Source organism: Lynx rufus, unplaced genomic scaffold (assembly GCF_022079265.1).
Source record: "Lynx rufus isolate CCGP_SWC_20201006 ecotype Redwood Valley unplaced genomic scaffold, mLynRuf1.p SCAF_3, whole genome shotgun sequence".
NCBI lineage: Eukaryota > Metazoa > Chordata > Mammalia > Carnivora > Felidae > Lynx > Lynx rufus.
In genome coordinates, this window is record NW_025814845.1 from 181,381,071 (window position 1) to 181,408,575 (window position 27,505).

General features: G+C 38.2%; 1 protein-coding gene across 1 annotated transcript in view; it reads left to right on the forward strand.

Annotated features, from left to right (window-relative positions):
* The window catches only part of ZDHHC2 (zinc finger DHHC-type palmitoyltransferase 2), a 69,407-nt gene that overhangs the window by 16,828 nt on the left and 25,074 nt on the right, over positions 1 to 27,505 (forward strand). The window contains exons 2-6 of the mRNA XM_047091956.1: positions 7,263 to 7,289; positions 8,377 to 8,471; positions 19,160 to 19,280; positions 26,356 to 26,425; positions 27,159 to 27,191. Coding sequence (XP_046947912.1) covers positions 7,263 to 7,289; positions 8,377 to 8,471; positions 19,160 to 19,280; positions 26,356 to 26,425; positions 27,159 to 27,191 — 346 coding nt within the window. The remainder of the gene's footprint in view (positions 1 to 7,262; positions 7,290 to 8,376; positions 8,472 to 19,159; positions 19,281 to 26,355; positions 26,426 to 27,158; positions 27,192 to 27,505) is intronic.

Consider the following 27,505-nt stretch of genomic DNA (forward strand, 5'->3'; position numbering starts at 1 on the left):
GGGTGCAGGTGGGGAGAAATTGGCAAGAAAGGAGCTCTGGAAGGGGCAGGAAAAGAAAATATAGTTTAAAGAATCACTTGTTTAGGGGCCACTGGGTGGCTCAGTCGGTTGAGCGTCTGACTTCTGCTCAGGTCATGATCTCATGGTTCTTGGGTTCGGGCCCCTTGTCGGGCTCTGTGCTGACAGCTCAGAGCCTGGAGCCTGCTTCAGATCCCGTGTCTCCCTCTCTCTCTCCGCCCCTTCCCCCACCCCCCACTTGCACTCTTTCTCTCTCACACACAAAAATTAACGAACAGTCGATTTAGTTTTTCTCATATTAATTTGCCCCCACTGTAATTCACCTGCATTCTTCTGCTTATTCGCACTGAAAAACTCTTCTAGCAACTTCTTTCCCTCAACTTCTCGTTGCATCCTCCAGAAATTTGTGGCATTCCTGCAAGCTAAAAATGCAGCGTATACTTGTTACTCCAGGTTGTTTATAAGGCAGTTAACACCAAACTTTGGGGAACGCATACTCCTGACACTTCCCTCTTTTGTGATACTTATGTTCCATATTCAGCTAGCATTTATCGAGCCCTGCTACTTAACGCCAGGTTCTATTCTGGGTGCTTTTATGTACCTCATGTAGTTTAATTCATAAAACAGCCCAGTGGGATAAATATTGAGATAAAGCTCAGAGTGGCTAAGTAACTTGGCCAAGATAAAACCTCAAACAGGGGGCAGAGCCAGGACTCAAACCTCAGTGAGAGACATGGGAAAGAAACCTCTAGCAGATTGCACTAAGTGCTAAGGAAGAAACAGTATATTGTGACGATCGCAGGGGTGAACTGGACAGGAGGGCCTCTGTGAGAAACTGACATGGAAATCGTAATTTGAAGGATGATAAAGAGCTAGCCAACAATGGAGCTGGGGAAGAGCTTTGCAGACAGGGTAAAGACACTAAGGTTTAGTATGTTCTAGGAAGAGAAGGCCAGCCTGTTTGCAGCTTAGTGCGCAGCAGGATGAGTGATGAGAAGTGGTCTTGGGGACGTAAGTAGGAGCCAGATAGATCATGGTCGACCATGGAGGCCTATGTAAAGGAGATTGGACTTTATTGCAAATTCAATGCAAAGCCATGGGAGGGTTTTTAGTGAGATGACGTTATCAGTTTCCATTTTAAAAGAGATGATGGCTTTCCTATTATAAAATGAGTTTTTAAGGAATTGTGTGGGGATCCAGGGAGGACTGTAGACTGCCTGGCATGATGTTTGTGGTTAGGGCTGTTAGGATGTTAGTCTGGAGCCCAGTTGGAAGCCATGTGTTGGGAAGTTCTGCCTTATGAGGCCTTATCCTTTCTCTTCGTTTCTGTTCTGAAGCTATCACTCTGTCCTTGACAAAACAGTTCCTATAAACCCACTGATAAATTTATTTGAAGAGTGACTTTTCTCCTTGTCTTTTAAAAGTCAGAATACATCAGACAGTGTAGGACTGAGGATAATTTTAGAGCCAGAGGAACTGTCCAGGTAAAGTACAAGTTTAAACAACAAAATCAAAGCACAGATCAGCTGAATATCGTGATCAAAGTCACACATATTAGGAAGATTGGACCAGAGTCCGGGTCTCCTACCAACCAGTTAAATGCAAGTGCAGAGGATCTAGAGAGGGGACGATGTTAGCACTTTCAAGAAGCGAGACAGCCTGGAGTGGCTGAAGCCTTCTGCCCAAGAAGGGGAGAGGGCATGAGATGAGGTCAGCGAGGAAGGCATGGACTGCGGTTGTCAATAAAATCACAGTGACATCTGAGGATAACAAAGGAAAGACACAGTTTAATAAAGACGTAAAATGTAAGTAGATCTGGTATAAAGAAATTAATTAGAACACATTTGTTAGGAAGAAAGGAATGCGGTTGGAATTCAGCTGGAAGTATTGATCGGAATACTGTATTTTCTTAGGTCTGTCATTAAGCTGGTCTGGTAGCAGTGTCGCTAGTATTCACAGGAATGATCTGTCATGTACCACCCACATTCTGATCTGTAATAATCTGAACAATGAGCTAGATCTTCTTGGGAAGTAGCTGAAGGAACAAAGGATCCCATGTCAAGGGGTTCCCACCGGCCAGTTTAGTCGGAGAATTCTCTGTCAATTTGGCAAACAAAAAGAGCATAATTAGTTCTGTTAGAGTAACTTGAGTATTGAGAATTAGCAGCAAGGGAGGGCTATGGTGACCTGAACAGGAGTGATAGCAGTAGAATACGGGGCTGAAAAGCCAGCTGGAGTTGGTTCAGGAACTAACAGGAAGTTAGAGGGGGTAGAGACAGTGCATTGGGATGATCGCTAACATAAGTTTTCTTGTGGGGCACCTGGGTGGCTCAGTCAGTTAAGCGTCCGACTTTAGCTCAGGTTCTGATCTTGTGGTCTGTGAGTTCGAGCCCCGCGTCGATCTCTCTGCTGTCAGTGCAAAGCCTGGGCCTGCTTCTGATTGTGTGTCCGTCTCTCTCTGCCCCTCTCCCATTCTCTCTCTGCCCCTCTCCCATTCTCTCTCTCTCTCTCAAAAATAAATAACATTAAAAAAAATTTTTTAAATAAGTTTTCTTGTGAAAAGTCCAGAAAAATGGGATAGCAGCCCGAGATATGAGGTCAAAGGAGAGACTTGGTTCAGACAGGAGATAGTAAAGCATATTTGTATTGCTACTACTATTTTTGATTTCAACTGCTTCGATGACTTAATTCACAATGCCTTAAAAACTTTCCTTGTTTTTTCAGTTAGTTTTAACTTTCAATTAAAATGATCTCATAAACTTTAAGTTCTTTGAGCACAGGGATGGAATCACATTTTCTATTTTATCCCCAATAGTATAAGCATAGAGTAGTTAGTGGATGTTTTTCAATAAATGAGTTAAAGATAAGCTCCCTCCGCCCCTGCCCCCTGCCAAAAAAAAAAAAAAAAAAAAAAAAAAAAAAATAGAGCTTGGCTATAAAGTTGTTCTTACACTTCATTCATTAGAACCAAATTTTTAGTTTTGGTTGGCATCCTTCGTTATTAGACTGCATATATGGGTCTGAGATGTATCTGTGTCGAACCGAATTTGGAAATAGTGCTGTGGATTTATATAGAAAAGTTACTGTGTATATGCAGTGTAGGTAAGTTATTCCTCCATAAAAGAGAGTTTGAATTTGAAGGCAAGACAAATAAACTTCAGACTAAGAAATAGATCACAGCAGCATACATCTGCAGTGAAAGTACCTAAAAACCAAATTGTTCTAGCAACAATTACATAACTGTTCTTTGCTAATTTAAGGGGGAAAGTACTTTTTTTTTCCTACTATGAAGGCGTATTTTAGTATCTGAAGTTTTGGATTTTGGAGGTACTTATGACTGAAAGTCGAACTAGATTTAAGTTGACAGCAACTTACTGGGCTGCTTCTTATCAATAGATATACTTCTTGATAACCAACTCTTAATGTATAATCACCAAAGCCAATTTAAAAAAAAATTACTTGGTGACAATATAGGACTAGAATGATCTTTGACATGATTCCCTGCTTTAAATCAAGATTGAATTTAAGTCAATTGAGACTAAATCTGCTCTAATATTTTTAGAGCTGTTTAGAGAATAGGATTTGATAGCATCCTAAACAATCATAAGGATGTATAAGTAAATTTAATTTGGATGAGATTATTTGTAGTTGGGTTTTTAGAGTATGAAAAGGGATTTTATTATTAGTTTCTCTCTAGGAGGTACATAGTTATGTTGCTATATGTAGTTCTGACTTATTGCTTTATAATAAATAATAATCATATAATAAATAGTAACCACTTGAGAAATGATATAAAAGATCAACACATATATTCTTAGTAGATTTCTGGAATAAGACTCAATTATAACATCAGGGTGTGATGATGAATTTTGTGTCAACCTGGGTAGGCTATGATGGCCAGTTGTTTAGTTCAACAGCAGTCTAGATGTTTCTATGAAGGTATTTTTTAGATGTGATTAGCATTTAAATCAATAGACTTTAAGTAAAGCACATTACCTTCCATAATGTGGGTGGACTTTATCTAATCAGTTGAAGACCTTAAAAGATTGAGGTTCCCCGAAGAAAGATTCTGCCTTGAGGTTGCCTTGGACCCAAGACTGCAGCATTAACTTTTTCCTGGGTTTTCTGCTTTGCCGGCCTGCTCTTCAGATTTCAGACTTGTCAGTACCTATAATCATGTGAGCCAGTTCCTTAAATTCAGTCAGTCCCTTTTCTTCCTCTCACTGTGTGTGTGGGGGGGGGGGGGGGAGGGGTGTTGGTTCTGTTTCTCTGAAGAATTCTAATATACAGGGGTTGGAAAACTTTTTCTATAGAGGATTGGACAGTAAATATTTTAGGAAATACGGCCATACTGTCCCTGTCACACCTACCCAACTCTGCCATTATAACACAAAAATAGCCACGTAAGCAAATGGGTATGTCTGTGTTCCAGTAAAAACTTGTCTGCAGAAATAGGGGGCTGGCTGTATTTGGAACAGGACTGTAGTTTACTGACCCCTGTATTAAATGATTGCTTGATAATGCATGCAAAAGAGGTAAGGGAGGGTATGCATTTTTTTTTTAGCATACATTTTTAAGAATGTTTAGTCAAGCCAGGTTTGAATCAAGAAGCAGTTTGTTACCCTTTTGTGTATTAGGGGTTATTGCTTTGGCCCATAGTCTCAATCTTCAACCTGGATTTTACGTTTTATTTTTACCAAAGAGTTGTTTTTTTTTTTTTTAATTTTTTTTAACGTTTATTTATTTTTTTTTTATTTTTTTATTTTTATTTTTTTAAAATTTTTTTTTTTTCAGCGTTTATTTATTTTTGGGACAGAGAGAGACAGAGCATGAACGGGGGAGGGGCAGAGAGAGAGGGAGACACAGATTCGGAAACAGGCTCCAGGCTCTGAGCCATCAGCCCAGAGCCCTACGCGGGGCTCGAACTCACGGACCGCGAGATCGTGACCTGGCTGAAGTCGGACGCTTAACCGACTGCGCCACCCAGGCGCCCCACGTTTATTTATTTTTGAGACAGAGAGAGAGAGAGAGCATGAACAGAGGAGGGGCAGAGAGAGAGGGAGACACAGAATCTGAAACAGGCTCCAGGCTCTGAGCTGTCAGCACAGAGATCATGACCTGAGCCAAAGTTGGACGTTTAACCGACCAAGCCACCCAGGCACCCCTACCCAAGAGTTTTTTTAAAGATAATACTGCAACGGAAAGTCTCACTCTTAGTAATTCTGAACTGATAACTGACCACTCAGCCTTTTCTCGGACGCCTCATTCCATTTCTTAGAGGAATGAGTAATGAGGGAGGGGAGCGCTAGGAGGACAGGGCATCTGGAAACCAGAACTGGTGACCCAGTCCGCCAGCCTTGCGGTGTCTAGGCTGGTTCCAGACTCCAAGATGGAATCCTTGAAGGCCATCATTGTGCTCGCGGCAAACAGGAACATCTTTGATAACTCGGATGATGATTTACCATCCTCACTTGCCCTCTTCCTGTATGCCATCAGTGCCAAGAAAGTGTGGGGATTCCTTAGGCTTTTTCAACAAGTCAGGGTCCTTGTTGCCTAGTTGTACCGCAGTTAGTTGGCGAAGAGGTTTAAATTCCCAGGGATATTGGAAAGTTAGAAATCTCTAAAGCAAAATATTACCACTGTAGGGTACAGACCAGAAAGTAATTAGGCTAATGCAAGATGAAATTAGGCAAATAAACTTTTGAAGTGAAAATTAAAATTGTGACCCATAGTGATAATATTGAAGGTGTTCACATGGTCACCATCTTGTCTGCCTGTCCCATTCTGGGCATTAGAAATGTTAAAGGAGGGGCACCTCAGTGGCTCAGGTGGTTAAGCATCTGACTCTTGATTTCGGCCCAAGTCATGATCTCACACTTGGTGAGATCAAGCCTTGCATTGGCTCTGTGCTGTCACCACAGATCCTGCTTGGGATTCTCTCTCTCCCTGTCTCTCTGCCCCTCCCCTGCTCACATGCGTGTGTTCTCTCTCTCTCTGTCTCTCAAAATAAATTTTAAAAAACATTAAAAAAATGTTAAAGGAAATTGAGAATCAAAGAAGTACTGTATTTAAAGGAGCCACCTCAAGGTTGGCGAGAGATCTGGAAGTCATGTAATATTTGGACTAAAAGAGAAAATTTCATGGAGACTCAATAACTTTAAATACGTGAAGGTCTGTCATTTAGATTTTCTGTTTAATGCTACATGTTAGAAGCCTGGATATCATAGGAAGAAGCCACAAAGAGACTAATTTCAGCACACTATAATGCTGTAATCATTCTTTAGAGCAGTCCAATAATGGAATGGACTTAGTCCAAAACCATGGGCTCCTGCTGCCTCTAGAAACCCTAAACTAACATTCAGTAGCTCTCTTGGGAAGGATGTTTGTTGGATCAGATGATCTTAAAAATCTTTCACAACATTACACTCTGGTTCCAGTGCTTCTTAAGGCAATGAAATTAAATTCCAGGAAATATCAAATCTTTGCTGGCTACAACTTCCAACTTTGAGATAGGCCAAAACCTCCAAAATGGACTTTAGTACAAATGGAGGTAGACCAAATGGGAAACAAAACAAGCACACAATATAGGAGGTAGGACAAGTGCCCAGGTTATTTCTAGATACTGTTTCTTGTCCCAGCTCATTTCAGCTGAACGGTCCCTAATCTAGCGACCTCATCTACCTTGGGGTATTTATAAGCCCCTCAAAAATGACAGTCTCTCAGGCACATTACCTGCATCTCTCGTTGTACACTAGGGAGCCATTAGCCATTGGGCATAACAATTTGCACTTCTAGAAATTTGACCAGAGCGTGTGCCATGGATCCAACATTTTAGTCTTCCTGGAGAGTTATCTGAAGGCAGTTGCCAACTTGTAAAGAACAATACATGCCTCTGAAAATGTCCTCACATGGAGAACACTGCTTTTATCTGAACCCTGATTCGGGAGGAAGGCTAAGAAAGTAATTGATATAGGAATAAGACCCACAAGGAGACGCCTGATGGGTTGTTTTCTGTGTGGCGTCAGGGCTGAAATACCAACAATACCAGCCTTCCTTCTCCACCCTGTCCCCCAGCAGTAGTCACCTCTCCTCTAAATAAAATTGAACAAATATTTAACGATGTTGGTTTGAAGGGGAGCCAAATTATTAACCTACTCAAGTGACCTATGTCTCCGTCAGGCTCTGTTGTTTGTCGTAAATGTCGTAATCTACTACTAATCTCTGTTTTCTTCTTATTTCTGTAGTGTCCATGGAAAACGTTGGAGAACAAGGTAAGATATGTTTTGTTATTGTTTTAGATGTGAAATTGTAAAAGTTTTTTAAAAATAGTATTCCTGTAGAGTTGGTTGGAATTAATAAATTATACTTTGAGAATGTGGAGTCATGGTGGGGTTAAAGACTTCTCTCAGTCCCCAGACTGAACTCTGTTAGACATTTGGCAAAGACCTCTCCCTTGAAATGGTAGCCATTGTGCCAAAGATTCTTGGTGGCTTCAAAATACAGGAATATCAACAATCTCCTGTTTCAACTCAGAGTATTATCCCATTTCCTGAGTCATCCATATAGTTCATGGAAAATATCATTAGCTGCAGCCATTTCACACTGATTTAAGTGCCTCATTGGATTACTGAATTTTTAAATGATTCTATGCGTATCATCATGCTGTAAGAAATTGTCATACAGTTTAAAATACCAAGCATGCTGTATTTTAAACTAACATTTTATTCAACTGTATCTTATAGAATTTATTTATATATTAGTGTATTTTCCAGAATTGTTCATTATCACCACATACAGAATATTTTGTGCTTGCCTAATACAGTATTTCACAACTAACACACCATACAAAGTGTGTTTATGTACATTGCTTGAACAAAGTATACTTTTCTTAAAAGTTGTCCCATGTGGTAAACAAGACACTTGAACTCCTGTTGGAGGAAATCTCTCTTTGTCCAGATGGTCTCTGTTTAAATATATAGTTATTAGAACAATCAGTGCCAACAGATTGGCTACACCTGAGCCAAATTAGCAAATACCTCCTCAAATAGGAACTGGTTTTGCTATTCTTCGTCAGTGAAGTTCTTTAAGCCTGAAGTTTTAACATTTTTTTAATGCTGTGTTTATTATTTAAAGTTGAAGGCACAGCTGCCTGACTTTTATAATATAGGAAAGGTCTCTCTAACCATTTGGCTAATAGATTGGGGGTGTCTGCCGATGAGAGCTTTCTAATCATGGGATATGGAATAATTAAGTTATTGAAGAATTTGGTTCATTTAGAACAAGCAGATCTTTTGTGAATACTATGATTTTAATGTGTATTTGCATATTTTAATGATAATTATGTTTTTCTCATTTTAGTTGTGTGCCTGATTGCTTATCATCTACTTTTTGCAATGTTCGTCTGGTCATATTGGAAAACTATCTTTACATTACCAATGAATCCTTCAAAAGAAGTAAGTTAAAATATTAGTAAAGTTATCTTGAAGTTGGAAATCAATAATACTGATGTCTGAAGAATGAACTTTATGTCTTTTTGTTAATGTTGCGCTTAGTGAGCATATTGCTTTGTTTACATTAATGTGTCTGTTGGTAAATACTTGAATTTTCACTTTGTAAATGTTATTTTTGCACTGGGTTAGTATTATATTTCTGATCCTAATTCTGTGGTGTGTTCCATTTCTACTTAAGAGTCAGACAGCAGGGTGGATGAATGGATGGATAGAGCTGAAGGTGGACATAGCTATATTATAATTATCACACTAACAGTATATTAATTGGCTGTTCGCCGCCAGAAACAATAATAACAAAATAACAATGTAACTAATCCTCTCTATATTCAAAGCCTGTAGCCAGTCCACAGCTTATTGTGTATCCTCCGTTTCCAACATCACCTCTTGGCCTAAGATGGGTGATCCAGTTCCAGCCATCATGTCTACCTTCCAGACAGCAGGTCAAAGAAAGTAGGATAGAGGAGTAGAAGTAAGTGTCCTTCCCTTTAAGGATGTTTTCTGGAAGTTGCGATGCCATTTCCACTTAGTTTAGAACTTAGTGGCCACATTTACTTGCACAGAAGTTTAGGAATCTAGTCTTTATTCTCAGTGGCCATGTTAACCATATTAACCATGTGAGAAGAAGGAAATTGTGGACATTGGGGGAAAAATAGCAGTCTCAGCTACGGAAGATTTTAAGTAGAGTGATAGGGTCAAATTTATATTGTGAAAAGATCATTCTGACTAAGTATTTGTTTCTAAGTCTTTCACCCTGGTTAAAAGTTGGGCGCAGAGGACTATGCCTTACTTATTTCTATACTGTTGGCACTTAGTCAGTACATGTTTGTTGAACTGAAATAAACTTTGTTCCGGCAATAATGTTGTGGTTTTAGTTGGCCAGGTTTAAAAAAAAAAAAAAAAAAGATAGGTCTAGGCATTGTTGCAAATTGTTCCCGGAAGTAATCTGTTTGAAATGCAACTGTGGTCAGAAGGCTGGTAAAAATGCTGTATGACCTGGGAAAGGATATTAAAAATAAAACCACAGGTATTTGCACAGAATTAATGGTATGGTTGGCCTAAAATGCTGTACATACGGCCTTTTTTTCTTCTACTCTCTACCTATTTTTGTTTCCTACCCCTTTTTCCTTCCCCCTGCCATGTTTGCTTCTTTCCTATTATCTCTCTTACTGCCATCCTGGCCTTAGTTGTAGGTTTGAAGGAGAATGCTGACTCCTGTCCTGGATGATCTTATCCTTTCTGGTTCTTTATCTATAACCTCTGTATTGACAATTCCCAAATCTCTTTCCGGCTCTGACCTCTCCTGTTGCAAACTTACATAGCTCCCTGCCAAACATGGCTCCTTAATCCACTGACACTTCAAATGCAGCACATCAAAAGCTGAAGTCACCCCCTTCTCCCTTCCCAGACCATGACTCATCTGTTTCTTTTACTGGTTAATGCCACTGCCATCCAGCTCAGCCTTCCAACTCTCCACCTTTCTGGAAGCTTGGCAGCCTTGCCAGAGTTCTCTGGCTTCCTTGGCCCTCCCTCAATATCTAAATCCTGCTGATGTTTTTACTTCCTAATTTTTCTTTTTTGGTTCCAACCCCTTTTTCTTTTCTTTGTTTCTCTTATTTTCTTTCTTTCCTTTTCTTTCTTTCTTTCTTTCTTTCTTTCTTTCTTTCTTTCTTTCTTTCTTTCTTTCTTTCTTTCTTTCATCATTACCCTAATTCAGGATCTCAGTCATCTCTTTTGTTTGAGACATTGCAGTCTCCTATAGGGTTTCACTGTTTACATTCTTGCCTACACTCCCTTCCCAGAGCGCTGTAAAAATCCATCCTTCACCCTGAAGCTGGAGGTCTAAAATCAACTTTAACTCTTCGATTCTATGTCTTCTATGTATTCAGTTATTCTATGTGTCCCACAGGCCAGAGGCCAGTCTCCCTCGTTTGGCAACACATGAGTCTTGTCTAAATTTCTGGCTTCCCACTTTATATTCTAGTGGTTTTTAATTACATGTATTTTCCTGTATATACCATGCCATTATTTTCTTTCCAGAATATTTTTACTTACTTTCTCATCCAAATAATTCCATTTTTATTCATGGTGGCATTTCCATCTTGGTCTCCATTGCTGATTTCTCATTATCTCCTGAACTTTAAAGCATTGGATTGTTCCAGAGATCAATCCCTGGACTTCTCTTATTTATCTACATTATGACTTTATGTATCATCTCATTGCAACAGCTTTCAAATTAATATTTTCTGTCTCTCCCTCTCTCTCTCAAGAATAAATAAATACTTAAAAAAAAAAAACAAAACCAATATCCTTAGCCTGATCCTTTCTTCTGGATTCCAGACTCATTTCCAGCTATGTGTTTGGCATCTAATAGAAATTTTAAATTCAAAGTACCTGGAATCAAACTTCTGATTTCCCACCCACTCTCTGAATCTTCCTGTTCTTAAAGTTTTCCCAGCTCAGTAATGGCAATTCCATTTAAACCCCTGGGAGGCATCTGCGGCAACTCCTCTGCTCTCAGACCCCACGTCCGGTCCCGTTGAGCAGAGTCTGTAAGCATACCCTCAAAGCACGCACGCACCGCGGGAGCTCATTCCCCGCCGCCCCCCCCCCCCCGCAACTGCTACTTTCACCCCTGGTCCCCGCCACCAACATCCCATGCCTGTATGTTGCAGTAACCCTTCAACCAATTTCCTTTTTCTGTATATTTTCATCAAGTTTCCACAGTGATCCTTTCAAAATAGAAAGCAGATCATATCATTCTTCTGCTTAGCACATCCCTTTGATACCCGAGCTCACTCACAGTAAAAACATAATTCTCTACTGTAGTTTAAAAGGCTGCGCAAGGTCTGGCCCCACACCACCTCTCTCACCTTCTTCAGTGCTGCCTTAGTCACATTAGTTTCCTTGCATATTGTTCCATCAATATGCTAAGCATGTTTTTTCCCTCAGGGGTCTCAAAACCTGATTATTTTCTCTTGACCTGGAACATTCTTCCCACAGATAACTGTGTGACCAAGTCCCTTACTTACTTCGTCTCTGCTCCAGTGATACCTTATCTTTGAGGCTTTCCATGATCACTCCGTATAAAATGGGTAAACTATTCCTGGAATGCCCTATAACCCTTAACCTTGCTATATTTTTCTCCGTAGCATATCATTCTGTAACTCGTTCCATATTCATTTTATATCATTCCTAGAACGTAAGCTCTGCAACGGCATGAACTTTATCTGTTTTGTTCACTGACCCATCACCAATACCTAGAGCAGTGTCTGACCCATTAAAGGTATTCAATAAATATTTGCTAAATGATTTGATATAGACAAGTAGTTATGTGTAGAGATGCAGGTTGTGTTTATAGCCTTGGTGGAAGTTGAAGTACCTTCTAATTTCTCCCTAAAATTATATGTGAGATTGGGGCACCTGGGTGGCTTAGTCAGTTAAGCGTCCGACTTCAGCTCAGGTCATGATCTCACAGTTCGTGGGTTCGAGCTCCGTGTCGGGCTCTCTGCTGACAGCTCAGAGCCTGGAGCCTGTTTCGGATTCTGTGTCTCCCTCTCTCTCTGCCCCTCCCCTGCTCATGCTCTGTCTGTCTCAAAAAGGAATAAACATTAAAAAAAATTGTATGCGAGATCATCAGCTAAGAATGAGAGGGAGGTAGGTTAATTGAGGTGTGGGAAAGCAGAGGTTTGAAATAGTGGTTGGAGAGAGTGAGGAAAATAAAATGATGAAACACGGAAGAAATGTCACAGTATTAAAAAAATAAAATAAAATAAAATAAAATAAAATAAAATAAAATAAAATAAAATAAAATAAAATAAAATAAATAAGGGGTGGCTGAGTGGCTCAGTCAGTTAAGCATCTGACTTCAGCTCAGGTCATGATCTCACGGTTTGTGAGTTCGAGCCCCACGTCGGGCTCTGCGCTGACAGCTCAGAGCCTGGAGCCTGCTTCGGATTCTGTGTCTCTCTCTCTCTCTATCCCTCCCTGACTAGTGCTCTGTCTTTCTCTGTCTATCAAAAATAAATAAAGGTAAAAAAATTTATAAAAAAAAGAAAAGAAATGTCACAGTATTGAAGGAGCAGTCGAGATTGAGGACAGTGAATTTACAGCTGTCCCACGATTTGTTGGATGATTTTTCCACAAAAAAAACATACACTTTATTCAAGTCCTACAACTGTGTGACATAGATACTATTTATTACCATTTTACAAATGGAGCAGTAGGTTCTGAACATTAGCTAATTACTCCAGGGCATCAAGAACTAGCATGTGACAGAGCTAACATTCAAAGCAAAGTTCCCCTTTTTCTTTCTTTCTTTTTTTTTTTAATATTTTTAACATCTGTTTATTTTTTTTTTTTTTCAACGTTTATTTTTATTTTTGGGACAGAGAGAGACACAGCATGAACGGGGGAGGGGCAGAGAGAGAGGGAGACACAGAATCGGAAACAGGCTCCAGGCTCTGAGCCATCAGCCCAGAGCCTGACGCGGGGCTCGAACTCACGGAGCGCGAGATCGTGACCTGGCTGAAGTCGGACGCTTAACCGACTGCGCCACCCAGGCGCCCCAACATCTGTTTATTTTTGAGAGTGACAGAGACAGAGTGTGAGCAGGGGAGGGACAGAGAGAGAGGGAGACCCAGAATCCGAAGCAGGCTCCGGGCTCTGAGCTGCCATCAGAGAGCCTGACGCAGGGCGGGGCTTGAACTCAGGAACCGTGAGATCAGGACCTGAGCTGAAGTCGGAGGCTCAACTGCTCAATCCACTGAGCCACCCAGGCGCCCCTAAAGCCAAGTTCTTCTGACCATCAAGCCCACACTCTTGGCAGTATACCACGCTCTAGCATGGAGAGTGGACACCACAGTGGGTGGGTGTAGCCAGGATATCGCTTGGCACATGGAGAAAAAATAGCAGCACTTCCATTTACATATTATTCTTTTAATGTTTCCTTTTTTTTAAAGTTACAATAGAAGGCATAGAAATATATATAAAGTATAAAATATATATAAATGCATATAAAGTTTCACATATAAGGTTTAATATATAATATATTTTTTAGCTAATACAAATAAAAATGCATGTCAGTCTCAAATGATTGTTTTACTGATGGGTCCATGATCAGAAGAGTTTGGAGACCACTGTTTTATGAAAGAAAGAGCCCTCGCTTGCTGGCGAAGAATCTTGAGTTATTCCATTAATAAAGTGGAAGCTCTCGCCCTAATCTTTTAATTGACCAGCAGCCAGAGACCCTCCCACTTGTAAAATTCGGGGTCCTCGGCTTAAATTGACAATAGAGTGCTCTCAGCTGCTAAAAATCTTTGAAAAAATGGGACTAAAATAGCAGGGGAAGAGGTAGTAAAATCATGTTAATATTTTCTTGTTACTTTTGAGAGAATCAGGAGAAATCTGGAACTAAAATTTACCTTTTTATATAACAGGATTGTTAAATTGCTAATCATTTTTCAATTTATAAGATTTTCTCCCATAAAGGTAAGAAAACCATACATTGTGAAAATGGAGACTGGACAAAAAGAGAAGGGAAAAAAATCATGCTAATCTACCCAATTTACAGGCTGAATTTCCTTCAAGTTATTTTTCCTACTTGTATTCAGCGTGCACAGATTCCAGTTTTTTCCCCCCACATAATTGTCCATCATTGGTTTATTGTGATTTTTAATCATGGCATAATATTCTCACTGAAATGTGTAAAAGTTTACTCTGTCACATCCCAGCTTGGAATTTTAGGCTGATCCCAACTTTTCATATTATAAATAATTTTGTTAACATGGTTACCCATATTGTGTATACACGTTTTACCTATATTTTGGATTATTTCCTTAATATAAATTCTCAAAAGTCACATGCCTAGACCAAGGGAATTTAAGTTACTTGCCACATTGTTTGAAAAAAGAATGGTAGCAACGTAAAGTGCCACCAGTTCAATCAGACCTTTGGCATTGCCTGTTGTCATTGAGAAAGCTATTGGTCGTCATTTAAATTCTATGTTTCAATTTGTACATTTTAGATACTGGTGAGATTACATGTTCATTTTTGTCCTAAGTGAAAAATAGCTAGCAAGAAAGGAAATGCATTCCATGAGTTTTCTATTGGTTATTAGATTTCACGTTTTTGTTAATTTGTATATCCTTTAAAAATCATACTCTTCTTTAACCTGGACTGTGGTATTCTGGATGAGATCCTGAAACAGAAAAAGATATTCAGTAAAACCTAAGGAAATCTGAATCAACTATAGGCTTAAGTTAATAATGTATCAGTGTCGATTCATTGATGTACTAATATATGATGTCAATGACGTGGACAATTGGGTGAGAAGCTATATGGGAACTGTATCATAGTTTTTCAAACTTTCTATAAATCTAAAATGTTTTAAAATGGATAAAACTATTTAAACCAAACAAAACAGCGTGCATTAACTGATCAGAGGACTGCCATACCCTTCAGGTTGGTGGCAGGTCAGTGATGTTATCTGTTCCACCCTGGGAGATCTTCATTCCATCAGCTGTCAACAAACGTCATCTTTCTTCAAATCTGCGACATACCTGTGCACGTACAAGTGTTCTGGGGGAGGGGCACCTGGCTGGCTCAGTGGGAACAGCATGTGACTCTTGATCTCTGGGTTGTGAGTTTGAGCCCCACGTTGGGAATAGAGATTACTTAAAAATAAATTCTAAAAAATAAAAAGTGTTCTAGGGGAAAGGACTCTGTATTTGGTGCATTCCAAAGTAGAATTAGATATTTGGAATCCATATGACACGAGTAAGAATTCTGCCAACCTGCATTTGGTTTTCTGGACCTGATGCAATGTGTTGTTTACTTATTAATAAAAGCATTAAACATACTAAAGAGTCTTTCAGTTCTGTCACTGACTGGAATTTTCCTCTAAGGTAAAAAGGATCAATAACTCCATAAGAAAATGTGGTAAAATGTTGATGGGTTAATCCTTTTGACTATTATTAAGTCTTTACTAAACTGATTTTCAGTGCTAGGTTTTAAATTAATTTTAGAAACACAGAGGAGAGATATATCTGCCTAAATGGTGGGATTCTGAGAATGGAATGTTGGGGACTGAGATATAAAATAAGTTTTTCCTGGAGCGCCTGGGTGGCTCAGTCAGTTAAGCATCCGACTTCAGCTCTGGTCATGATCTCGTCATTCCCGAGTTCAAGCCCCGTGTTGGGCTCTGTGCTGACAGCTCAGAACCTGGAGCCTGTTTCAGATTCGGTGTCTCCCTCTCTCTCCCTGCCCCTACCCCACTCACGCTCTGTCCCTTTCTCTCTCAAAAATAAATAAAAACAATTTTTAAAAATTAAAAAAAAACAAAACAAGTTTTTCCTTGATAGTCAGTGATCTGACCCAGACCTACTGATACGTGTTCCTTTGTCCATTTCACAATCCTAAGAGAATGCTGAATCTGTGCTAGGACTTGATCCCTGCCCGTGTGGGATTACATGTTTGTGGGAGAGTTAGACAAAGGACCAGTGAACAAACAAAATAATTTTAAATTGTGGTGCATAATACAAAGAAGGACTGTATGGACCTAGAGAAGAGTATGACAGGGGGAAGGGACAGAATTTTCAGGGTACCTACCCTAGTAAAGGAATCTTGGAAGTTCTTTGAGAAGATGGCATTTAAGCTAAAATCTGCAAAGTGAGAAGGAGCCATCTATACAGTGCGAGGATTAGCATTCTAGAGAGAGGAATCTGCGTGTGCAAGTTAATAGACACTTTTACAATGACCCTTTCTTTTTCTTGACTGTTACAGCATTATGACATCATTGGATGTTATACCCTTTATACCAATTAAATGTTTCCAAACAAGATGCGTAGTTCTATTGAGACCATTTTTCTTTTCTTTCAAAACAATGAACAGAACATTTTAAATGTTAAGATAATATCAACGGGTGCATGATGCACACTGTTGAACCATTAAATAAATATATTGGAATTATTAAATAAGTCAGAAAATCTGGCAAATCCCCTGATAAACCAATACAACCGCATATGATCGATCAGTAAACAATTTGAATTTTTCTTTGTCAGCTCTTGTATTTAAATACGACCTGAAGAGTTACAATATTCTCATTGTATCAGCCTTCTATCAAAGTTCTTTTTTAGAGTAACTTTGAAACAATGGAATGAATTCTAGGAATCTATTATCCAATTGGGAGATAGTCGTCTACCTCCTGGAAATGTAGTTCCCAAACTTTTTTTGATTCCAAGATATTTAATCTGCTCTTTCTCCTGCCCCAGCCTCTGGGATCAGTCTGCAGCATCCTTCTTTGCCAGGCTGGAAATGACACTGCTCACGGCCACTCACCACCCTCATTTATATATTCAACCAATCAGAATACTTGTGTGAATATGTTTCAGGTTTTTAAACTAAGATTTAAGGTAGCAAGCAAGTGGAGAGCAACTGATAGAAAGAACACACTATGCCTTCACAAATGTGACCTTCATTTATTTGTTATTTGTATTCATTTGAGAAAGGACTGGTTGAAGTGTAATTTGAAAAACTATGAAATGAATTGAGAGGTAAGTAAATGCTGTGAATTCATAACAGGAGGAATATTTAACGTAGAGAATACTTTTCTAAATTACCTTAGAAACTCTTAAAGACGTAACTATAACCTATCTACTAATTTAATGCCAGTAAATTTAATATGCTAATTTAGAATAATTTGTATTATGTACATTTCTACTTACGGAAAACTTCTGTTTAGTTTCTTTACCTTAATGGGGCTGAAATTTTACAGTTATATTTAACTATGTGTCATGCATATGGGAATCTTATGGTACCTTAAAACTTATTTACATTTTTTCTTTTAATGTGTATTCATTTTTTGAGAGAGAGGAAGACAGAGAACGAGCAGGAGAGGGGCAGAGAATCTAAAGCAGGCTCCAGGCTCTGAGCCATCAGCACAGAGCCTGATGCGGGGCTCAAACTCACAAACCATGAGATCATGACCTGAGCTGAAGTCTGGCACTGAACCGAATGAGCCATCCGGGTGCCCCAAAATTTATTTACATTTGGAAGCTGGAGATTTATTTTTCTTTTTAAAATAACCTCGTTGGAATTGTCAACCTCTAAACAGATACTTTTATTTCTCCAAAGACAAAGAATTAGGCTCAAATATCATCACCTCATTTTCAACAAATTGTTTTTCTTTCCTTCATTGACCTACTTAGATTACTTTTAAAACTTAGAAAAAAAATTGAAAAACATGGCCTACATACAGAAGAAGCATTTGTAATGCATAGTTTAAAGAATAATAAGGGGCGCCTGGGTGGCTCATTTGGTTGATCATCTGACTCTTGATTTCAGCTCAGGTCATGATCCCAGGCTAATGGGACTGAACCCCACTTCAGGTTGTGCACTGAGCGTGGAGCCTGCTGAAGATTCTCTCCCTCCCTCTTCCCCTTCCCTGCTCACACTGGCACATTCTCTCTAATAATAATAATAATAATAATAATAATAATAATAACAACAACAAAATAAAGAATAGAAAAATGAAAAGACCTAAACAGTCACCCAAGTATCAGAAAAAACATTTATATTTTCAGCATGTCTTGTGTACTCTTCCGCATTGTATTTCCCTGCATTCCTCAAGAAGTAGCTACTGTCTTGAAGTTTTGTGTTAGTTATTCTCTTGTTTTTCTTTATAATTCATATATATGTGTATGTATATGTGGATAGTGTATAGCTTTCTGGTTTTAAAAACTTTGTATGAATGGAATCATACTACGTGCTATAAAATGATTTGTTGTCCAACAGTATGTTGAGATTCTCTGTTGAGCTGAACACAGCTGAACACAGCTCAAGTTCATTAATTATGCAGTGCATCATAGGATTCAGTTATGTGGATATATCATACTCCAACTTATTTATCCATTATCCTTTTGATGGACAATTGGATTGGGTTTAATTTTTTACATTTCAAACCACGATGCTATGAATATCCTTGTACATGTCTCCTGGAACACATTTAAACCTTTATAGACTTCTACAACTGGTTTTGTGTGTGTGTGTGTGTGTGTGTGTGTGTGTGTGTGTGTGTGTGAGATTGGGGTTTTCTTTGTGTGTGTATAGCCCAAACAAATTTGATTTTTCTCAAATAAGGATTTTTTTAATTGGGTGGGCCAAATTGGCAGTGTAAGAAGTAAAATTAATGATTAGTTCTTTTGAGTGCTAGGAAATTCATGTCATGATTATCCTCAAGTTAAAATTCACTTAGATAAGAAAAAAATGCTTGATAGTTTTGTTTCTATTTTTATTCCTAATAATATCTGCTTGAAAAACTTACCCAATGAGCCAAATTTGTTTATTTTGTCACTTCATTTATTAGTATAACTAATGGTGGAGTGGAACTCTATAAGACAATTTTACATACTTTATTCCTCTTGAGTTTCGTGAACATCTGAGGATGTAGGTATTATTATTCCCTTTTTCTAGATGCATCAACTAATGATCCACTAGATTAACAGACATGCCCAGATTCAAACTCTGTTATCACTCTCAGTATATATAATAGATCTGATTACTATTTTATAAATAACTTTTCGGACCAATATGGAATTTCTTGAGAACATTGACTGAAATGTAAATTGTTTCCACAGTTCCATCTCTCTTATGCGGAGAAAGAATTGTTGGAGAGAGAGCCAAGAGGAGAAGCCCATCAGGAAGTTCTTCGGCGAGCTGCCAAAGATCTCCCCATCTATACCAGGACCATGTCTGGAGGTACATGATAATGAGTGCTTTGGCACGATTCTTGTGGTGACCCTCAGCGTATTTATATACTTGAAATTGTCGAACACTCATTGAAATAGATTGTGTTATGTCTTGGGTAGTTATTCAGTCTTTCCTATACGATTCTATAAAACAGACACGTGAGTAACGGTGTGTGGCACAAAGATCTCAAACACATCAGCACGGACCTCACTTCCCTCGTGACTTCTCTAGTCACTTAGTTGGGACTCAGTGGAGATGTTAGAACTGCTGAAGTACTAATTTGTAGTTGGATTTATTTTTTAAATTTAAAAAAAAATTTTAATGCTTATTTTTGAGAGAGAGAAAGAGAGAGGGTGAGTGGGAGGGGGGCAGAGAGAGAGGGAGACACAGAATCTGAAGCAGGCTCCAGGCTCCGAGCTGTCAGCACAGAGCCCAAGGTCATGACCTGAGCTGAAGTTGGACGCTTAATGGACTAAAGATTTTTTTTTAATGTTTTTTTATTTTGATGCACATGAGCAGGAAAGGTGCAGAGAGAGAGGGAGAGAGAGAATCCCAAGCAGGCTCTGTGTTGTCAGCACAGAGCCTGACCCAGAGCTTGAACTCACAAACCACGAGATCATGACCTGAGCCGCTGTAAAGTGTCAGATACTTAACTGACTGAGCCACCCAGGCACCCCTAATTTTTTTAAAGTTTTAATTATAGACTTTTCCTATTATTTAATTTAAGGGAGCAATATCTATAATGAACATAACATTGACAATTATACATAAATGTAAAGAAGTAATTGTATAAAGTAAATAAAACTTAAGGGATTGATACAATTTCTTTATATTTAAAATATATGGTAATTTTCTTTTCTTTTTTTAAATTTTCTTTTTTATTTTTTTAAATGTACATCCAAATTAGTTAGCATATAGTGCAACAATGATTTCAGGAGTAGATTCCTTGGTGCCCCTTACCCATTTAGTCCATCCCCCCTCCCACAACCCCTCTAGTAACCCTCAGTTTGTTTTCCATACTTAGGAGTCTCTTCTGTTTTGTCCCCCTCCCTGTTTTTATATTATTTTTGTTTCCCTTCCCTTGTATTCATCTGTTTTTTCTCTTAAAGTCCTCATATGAGTGAAGTCATATGATTTTTGTCTTTCTCTAATTTCACTTAGCATAATACCCTCCAGTTCCATCCACGTAGTTGCAAATTTCATTCGTAGTTGCAAGATTTCATTCTTTTTGATTGCCGAGTAATAACTCCATTTATATATACCACATCTTCTTTATCCATTCATCCATCGATGGACATTTGGGCTCTTTCCATACTTTGGCGATTGTTGATAGTGCTGCTATAACAAATGCATTTCAGTTAATAAATCTCATTTACCTGGGTCAGATCTTTTAGGTAGTTTAGTAGTGATCTGATTAAAGAATTGTCTTAAAAATGGACATACATGACTATTGATACTTGCCCACCAAGACTCACCTAGAAATTTTGTGACTGTAGGCCTGTGCCACCCACTTTGGTAGCCACTAGCCCCATATGGCTGTCGAGCCCTTAAAATGTGGCAACTCCTGGGGCATCTGGGTGGCTCAATCGGTTAAGCTTCTGACTGTTAATTTTAGGTCAGGTCATGATCTCAGGGTCATGAGATGGAGCCCTGAGTCAGGCTCTGCACTGAGAGCACGGAGCAGCTTGGGATTCTCTCTCTCCCTCTCTCTCTCTGTTCCTCCCCCACTTATGCTCTCTCTCTTTCTCAAAATAAATAAATAAACTTTACAAAAAATGTGACCCCTCCAAATTGAGTTGTGCTTTAGGCATAAAATACACAACTGGTTTCAGAGGCTTAGTATGAAAACGAGAATGAAAACCATCTCATCAATATTTTTATATTATTTATGTTTGTTTCTAACTCACCTGAGAATCATAACTAAGTCTAAGTCAAAGTCTTGCAATTTTTTTCTGTTTGTTTTCCCTGGGCAAGTGGTAATTCTTTGGTTTAATATTAATGCCACTGGTTCTGTTCCACTGAGATGTGCTTATGTATGTTTATGTATATTGACATGACATAAGCCTAAGCAAATACTCAATTTAAGCCCTCTAAAAATAGATTACTGCACCAGTTTCCAAAACTGGTTAATGACAGTGACAGTTTAGGGTGCAAAAATCTAGTCTCCACATTCCTAGGTCAGTGCTTTCTACGGTACCCCTTGAAACAGTGGGTCAAGAGAAAGGGAGGAAGCATAGGTCCTACTTTAACAAAGTATTAATTTCCATTAGTAATAACTACACTTTGGATTTATAAGTCATCTCCTTGTGTTGTTTATATAATGTTAAGGCTCTTATCCCTCTGAAGTATTGGATACCTTTATCCTGAGATGAACTTACGGTTCTTAAATTTGTGACAGTGCAGAATACAATCTGGATCTCCTAATGTAATCTTTGTTTATATTTTCAGTGCAAAAATTTGGGATGCCTGCTAAAATCAATATTAACTGACTAGAGTCACTGACTAAGTTAAATTATGCTAAGTATAATAAATAGATTATGTCAGTGTGATTGATCCCCCTCTGGAATGTATAGAATGTAAAGGAAAACACAATGTGGAATGGATGTTCAGAGGAGCCACCACACTACCACCAGGGCAGGATGTGAGGGGGGGGGGGGGTCCTTCCTTCCTCACCCCCAGCAAAGACCCTTGGGTTCTTTGGATAACTTCTGTCTTCCCCCTGAGAAATTGACTAAAGCACCTGAAAGATGCAGTGTTCATGCACTTTGTATTTCAGAGAGAATTGAAGAAAGTGATAGTAATATAATTAAGGAGTTTAGTATCCCTTCTAAATCCATAGTACTTCCTCCAAACCCCAGAGAGAAAAAGGCCAGCTGCCTAGATTAAGCTGCCCTACACAGAGAAAAATTCACCTACATACAGACTGGAATGTGGGGCGTAGTAAAGCAGGGTATTAACAGGACTGTTCATGTCACCTGTTTGTTCTGTGTTTTCTTCTGATCCCACCATCTTCTGTTTTCTTACAGGGATCACCAAACTTTATTGTAGATATTTTTCTATGCTTATTAAGTGAGGACTCTTTGCTTTTTCAGCTCTCTCTTGCCCTTGATCTTTTCCTACAAATTTTTTTTTTTGTAGATTTTGACGTAAGAAGGTAACACCTAGAGGTGATGGAGCTTATCTTTTTGCACACAGATGTTGATAACATTGTTTTTCAACATTACCCAAAAAGGTTTTAAATTACATAAGTAAAGTAATATAAGAATAAACTGAAAAAATTCAAACAAGACAGTTAAAATTCTTCCTGACTGTTAACAGTTTTTAAATGATAATCAGATAGTTCATTTTAAATTATAGCAGGATAATTTTGGTTGAATGTAATGTAGCACATGGAATTTTTTTTTTAAGTTTTTATTTTAAGAATCACCTGGTGCTCATCATGGCAAGTGCCTTCCTTAATCCCCATTGCTGGTTAACACCCCCCCCCCCCCCCCCGCTCTGGTAAACATTAGTTTGTTCCCTATAGTAGAGTCTGTTTCTTGGTTTGTCTTTGTCTCTTTTTTCCCCTTTGCTCATTTGTTTTGTTTCTTGAATTCCGCATGTGAGTGAAATTGTATGGTATTTGTCTTTCTCTGACTGATTTATTTCACTTAGCATTATACTCTCTAGCTCCATCCATGTCATTGCAAAGGGCAATATTTCATTCTTTTTTATGGCTGAATAATATCCCATTGCATATATGTACCACATCTTCTTTATCCATTCATCAGTGACGGACACTTGGGCTGCTTGCAGATCTTGGCTATTGTAAATAATGCTGCTGTAAACATAGGGGTGCATGTATCCCTTTGAATTAGTGTTTTTGTATTCTTTGGGTAAATAGTAGTGAGATTGCTGGATGGTAGGGGTAGTTCTATTTTTGACTTTTTGAGGAACCTCCATACTGTTTTCCACAGTAGCTGCACCAGTTTGCATTCCCACCAACAGTGCAAGAGGGTTCCTTTTTCTCCACATCCTCACCAACTCCTGTTGTTTCTTGTGTTGCTGATTTTAGCCATTCTGACAGGTGTGAGGTGATATCTCATTGTAATTTGATTTGCATTTCCCTGATGGTAAGTGATGATGAGCATCTTTTTATGTGTCTGTTGACTGTCAGAATGTCTTCTTTGGAAACATGTCTTTTGCCCATTTTTAATTTGGATTATTTGTTTTTTGGGTGTTGATTTGTATAATTTGAATACTAACCCTTTACTGGATATGCCATTTGCAAATATCTTCTCCCATTCCATAGATTGCTTCTTAGTTTTGCTGATTGTTTCCTTTGCTGTGCAGAAACTTTTTATTTTGATGTCATCCCAATAGTTTATTTTTGCCTTTGTTTCTCTTGCCTCAGAGGACCTATCTAGAAAAAAAATGCTATGGCTGATGTCAGAGAAATCACTGCCTATGCTCTCTTCTAGGATTTTTATGGTTTCAGTTCTCACATTTAGATCTTTGATATATTTTGAATTTATTTTTGTGTATGGTATAAGAAAGTGGTCCATTTGCATTCTTTTGCACGTAGCTGTCCACTTTTCCCAACACCATTTGTTAAAGAGACTGTCTTTTTCCCCTTGCATATTTTTTGCATCCTTTGTCATAAATTAATTGATCAAATAATTGTGGGTTTTCCATTCTATTCTATTGATCTGTGTGTATTTTTGTGCTGATACCATACTGTTTTGATCACCACATCTTTGTAATGTAAATGTGAAGTCCGAAATTGTGGTGCCTCCAGCTTTGTTTTGGCTATTTGGTGTCTTTTGTGGTTCCATACACATTTTAGGATTGTTTGTTCTAGTTCTGTGAAAAATGCTCTTGGTATTTTGATAGGGATTGCATTGGGTGTGTAGATTGCATGGGGTAGTATAGGTATTTTAATAGTGTTTGTTCTAATCCATGAGCCTGGAATGTCTTTCCATTTCTTTGTGTCATCATCAGTTTCTTTAATCAGTGTTTCATAGTTTTCAGAATATGGGTCTTTCACCTCTTTGGTTAGGTTTGTTCCTAGGTATCTTATTATTTTTGGTGCAATTTTAAATGGGATTGTGGGGTTTTTTTTAATTTAAAGACTAAATTTATGTTTATGAAAGACTATAAACAAAAATCTTATTTCTACATTGTTTTGATTTCCTATGAATTATTTACCCACTTTGATTTGAGAGTTTTGTCCCCCCCCCAGCATACTTTAAAACATATAAACTTGGCATTAAAAAATGTAAAATATGTGATTAAATTTGTGTATTAATTATATGTTGAAATAATATTTTTGATATGTTAGGTAAAATAATATATTTTATTAGAATTAATTTCCCTGTTTCTTTTTATGTCTTTGTAAAATTTTAGAGAGGTTAGAGAGATAGTGAGAGCCAGGCAGAGGCGCATAGGGAGAGAAAGAGAGAATCTCAAGCAGGCTCCATACTCAGCATGGAGCCCGATGCGGGGCTTGATCCCACGACACTGGGATCATGACCTGAGCTGAAATCAAGAGTTGGACGCTCACCCAGCTGAGCCACCCAGGCGCCCCATATTTTTATGTCTTTTAACATAGCTCCCAGAGAATCTAAAAATATACATGTGGCTCACATTATATTTCTGCTGGATAATACTGCCTTCCACTGTAATGCTTTGCATGAGCCAGTGATACTGTGTAGCTTTCCCTAGTATGTTGCTGTGAGACTTGTTCATTTAGGAGATGAGGCTGCCATGCCATTAATCTCTGTGGTGTCTGAAAAAAAGAGAGTTGTAAGGGGATGACTGAGAACTTATTTCAGTATTGAAAACAATTCCAAATAGGCCTTGTTGAAAAAACCTCATCTGGGGCGCCTGGGTGGCTTAGTCAGTTAAGCATTCAACTTCAGCTCAGGTCATGATCTCACAGATCGTGGGTTCGAGCCCCGCATCGGGCTCTGTGCTGACAGCTCGGAGCCTGGAGCCTGCTTCAGATTCTGTGTCTCCCTCTCTCTCTTCCCCTCCCCGCTTGAGCTCTCTCTCTCTCTCTCTCTCTCTCTCTCAAAAAATAAATGAACATTGAAAAATAATAATAATAATAAAGAAGAAAAAAACCTCATCTTAATCTTAGTTTATAGCAACTGTTTCCTGTTTCAGAGATCACATTAACTAATATAACAGTGGTAATTATTTGTTGCAAGGACTTTTTCCAAATTTTAAATGCATTAATTTGGTTTTACTGATCCTGTGACCCACTTAATAACTGTCTTCCTGTAATTTTGGTAGACTGCTTGCATCTTGTAAGATGTCTGTGTACTGAAATAGCATATCCAGATCAGACATCCATCATTGTCTTTGATATGTGTATATTAGAGAAGAAAGGATCAGGACTTCTATTACAAGAATTAAAATTCTGAATTGGAAGTACTTCTTCTAGTACTCACTTCTAATCTTATATCTCACAACAGTGAACAATTTGAACAATTAATAGAGTTTATTCACATATTTCTAAAATGTGTTTCTCATAAAACTAAAATGTGGTTGTATCCTCTCGTACTTATCCTGGTGGGGAACAGGAAATAAGTTGATTTACCTGTGGTATGCACTCTGTTTACTTTGATAGAAATGGACATATTTTTGCACGCTTTGTGAGCTTTCCTATCATTACTAGCAATTGTGAAAGTCTTAGAAAAATTCCCCCCAAAGATTCTGTATTCTTGAGAAATCTCTTTTGAAAACTGAGGCCGGGGGCAGCTGACTGGCTTAGTCGGTGGACAGTGCAATTCTTGATCTCGGGGTCGTGAGTTCATGCCCCACATTGGGTGTAGAAATTACTTTTAAAAGAAAGGTAGGAAGAGAGGGAGGAAGGGAGGGAGGGAGCAAGGAATAAGGAAAGAATAAAAGAAAGAAAGAAAACTGGGGCTATAAGCAACTCATGCTATTTTTGTATTTACACAAGACAACATCTCATTTTTACCAAATTCAAATTCACTATGCTTTTTAGAAGTTAAATTTGGATAGATGATAAGAGCTGTTTAATTGTATATTCAATTCGGTGTTAAATCTAAGACTAAGTGGAACTTTTTGTCCCTAGCAATCCGATATTGTGATAGATGCCAACTCATAAAACCAGACCGCTGCCATCACTGTTCTGTCTGTGACAAGTAAGAAAACCTTTTACTTCTGAAATGTCTACATGTGGTGTTCCTCTTAATTAATAATGTTTCTTTCCTCACTGTTTTCCAGATCATTTCTTTAATTGTGCTTCTGAGAGCTTTATTTAGGAAATAGAACCAGTATAATCACTTGCATTAATGTGAGTGTGGCTAGGGCCACACTCACTTAATTGTCCCTCCAGATTCACATGGATGGGAGTCAAGTACACGAGTTTTGACAGCTCAGACTTGGCTAGTTCTGTTTAACAAATGCTTCTGTGACGCTTTTTCATCTTTATAGAGATAGCTCATTTGACTTCATGACAATTAGATATTGTCAGATTCTTACTACATCACAGGGACAGTGCTCCTTATCTTAAAGATTGATATTAAAGGAAAAGGTTCATCCAGACTTTCTGTAAACCTGTTGACATTTTGCACTTTCTTTAACCTAAGATACTTGTGTGTTAACATATTGCATTGTTTGCAAAAAATGAGGTATTTTATTTGTATTTTAAAGCGTGTGTATTTTTAAAGTTCTATAATTATATCATAATTAAAATTGGCTGTCATGTTTATTTGAGCTGAAGACTTTCTCTATTATTCAACTTTTAGATAAGTAAGCAATTTTGTGATATTTTACTTGCCACAACTCTTTTTTCTATGACTTTTATATTTGCTTTTTATACTTTAATGGGGCTAAAATTTTATGGTGTTAAGTTTTGTGTGTGTGTTTTTTTAGATGTATTTTGAAGATGGATCATCATTGCCCTTGGTGAGTATAGGTCTGTATTCAAACAGGTTTCTGTCCCTTACAACTTAATAAATTGAATCATTTATCTGTTTAAATCTTCTTATAAATCTTGCCTTAGCTGACCCAGGAGGTACTTTCAGATTTAGTTTCTAGTATTTGTTAAATTAGCTCAAGGGAGCTTTTTTTATTCGGAAGAATTTCCATGAAATAACTTCAAAACTAGTAGGTAAACAGTATAAAAGTTAGTCATATTTGCTTAGAACAAATGGTTTTCTTTGTATGCACATGCCTAAATACAGAGATCCTGAAACACTTCCCAGAAATTACACCAAAAT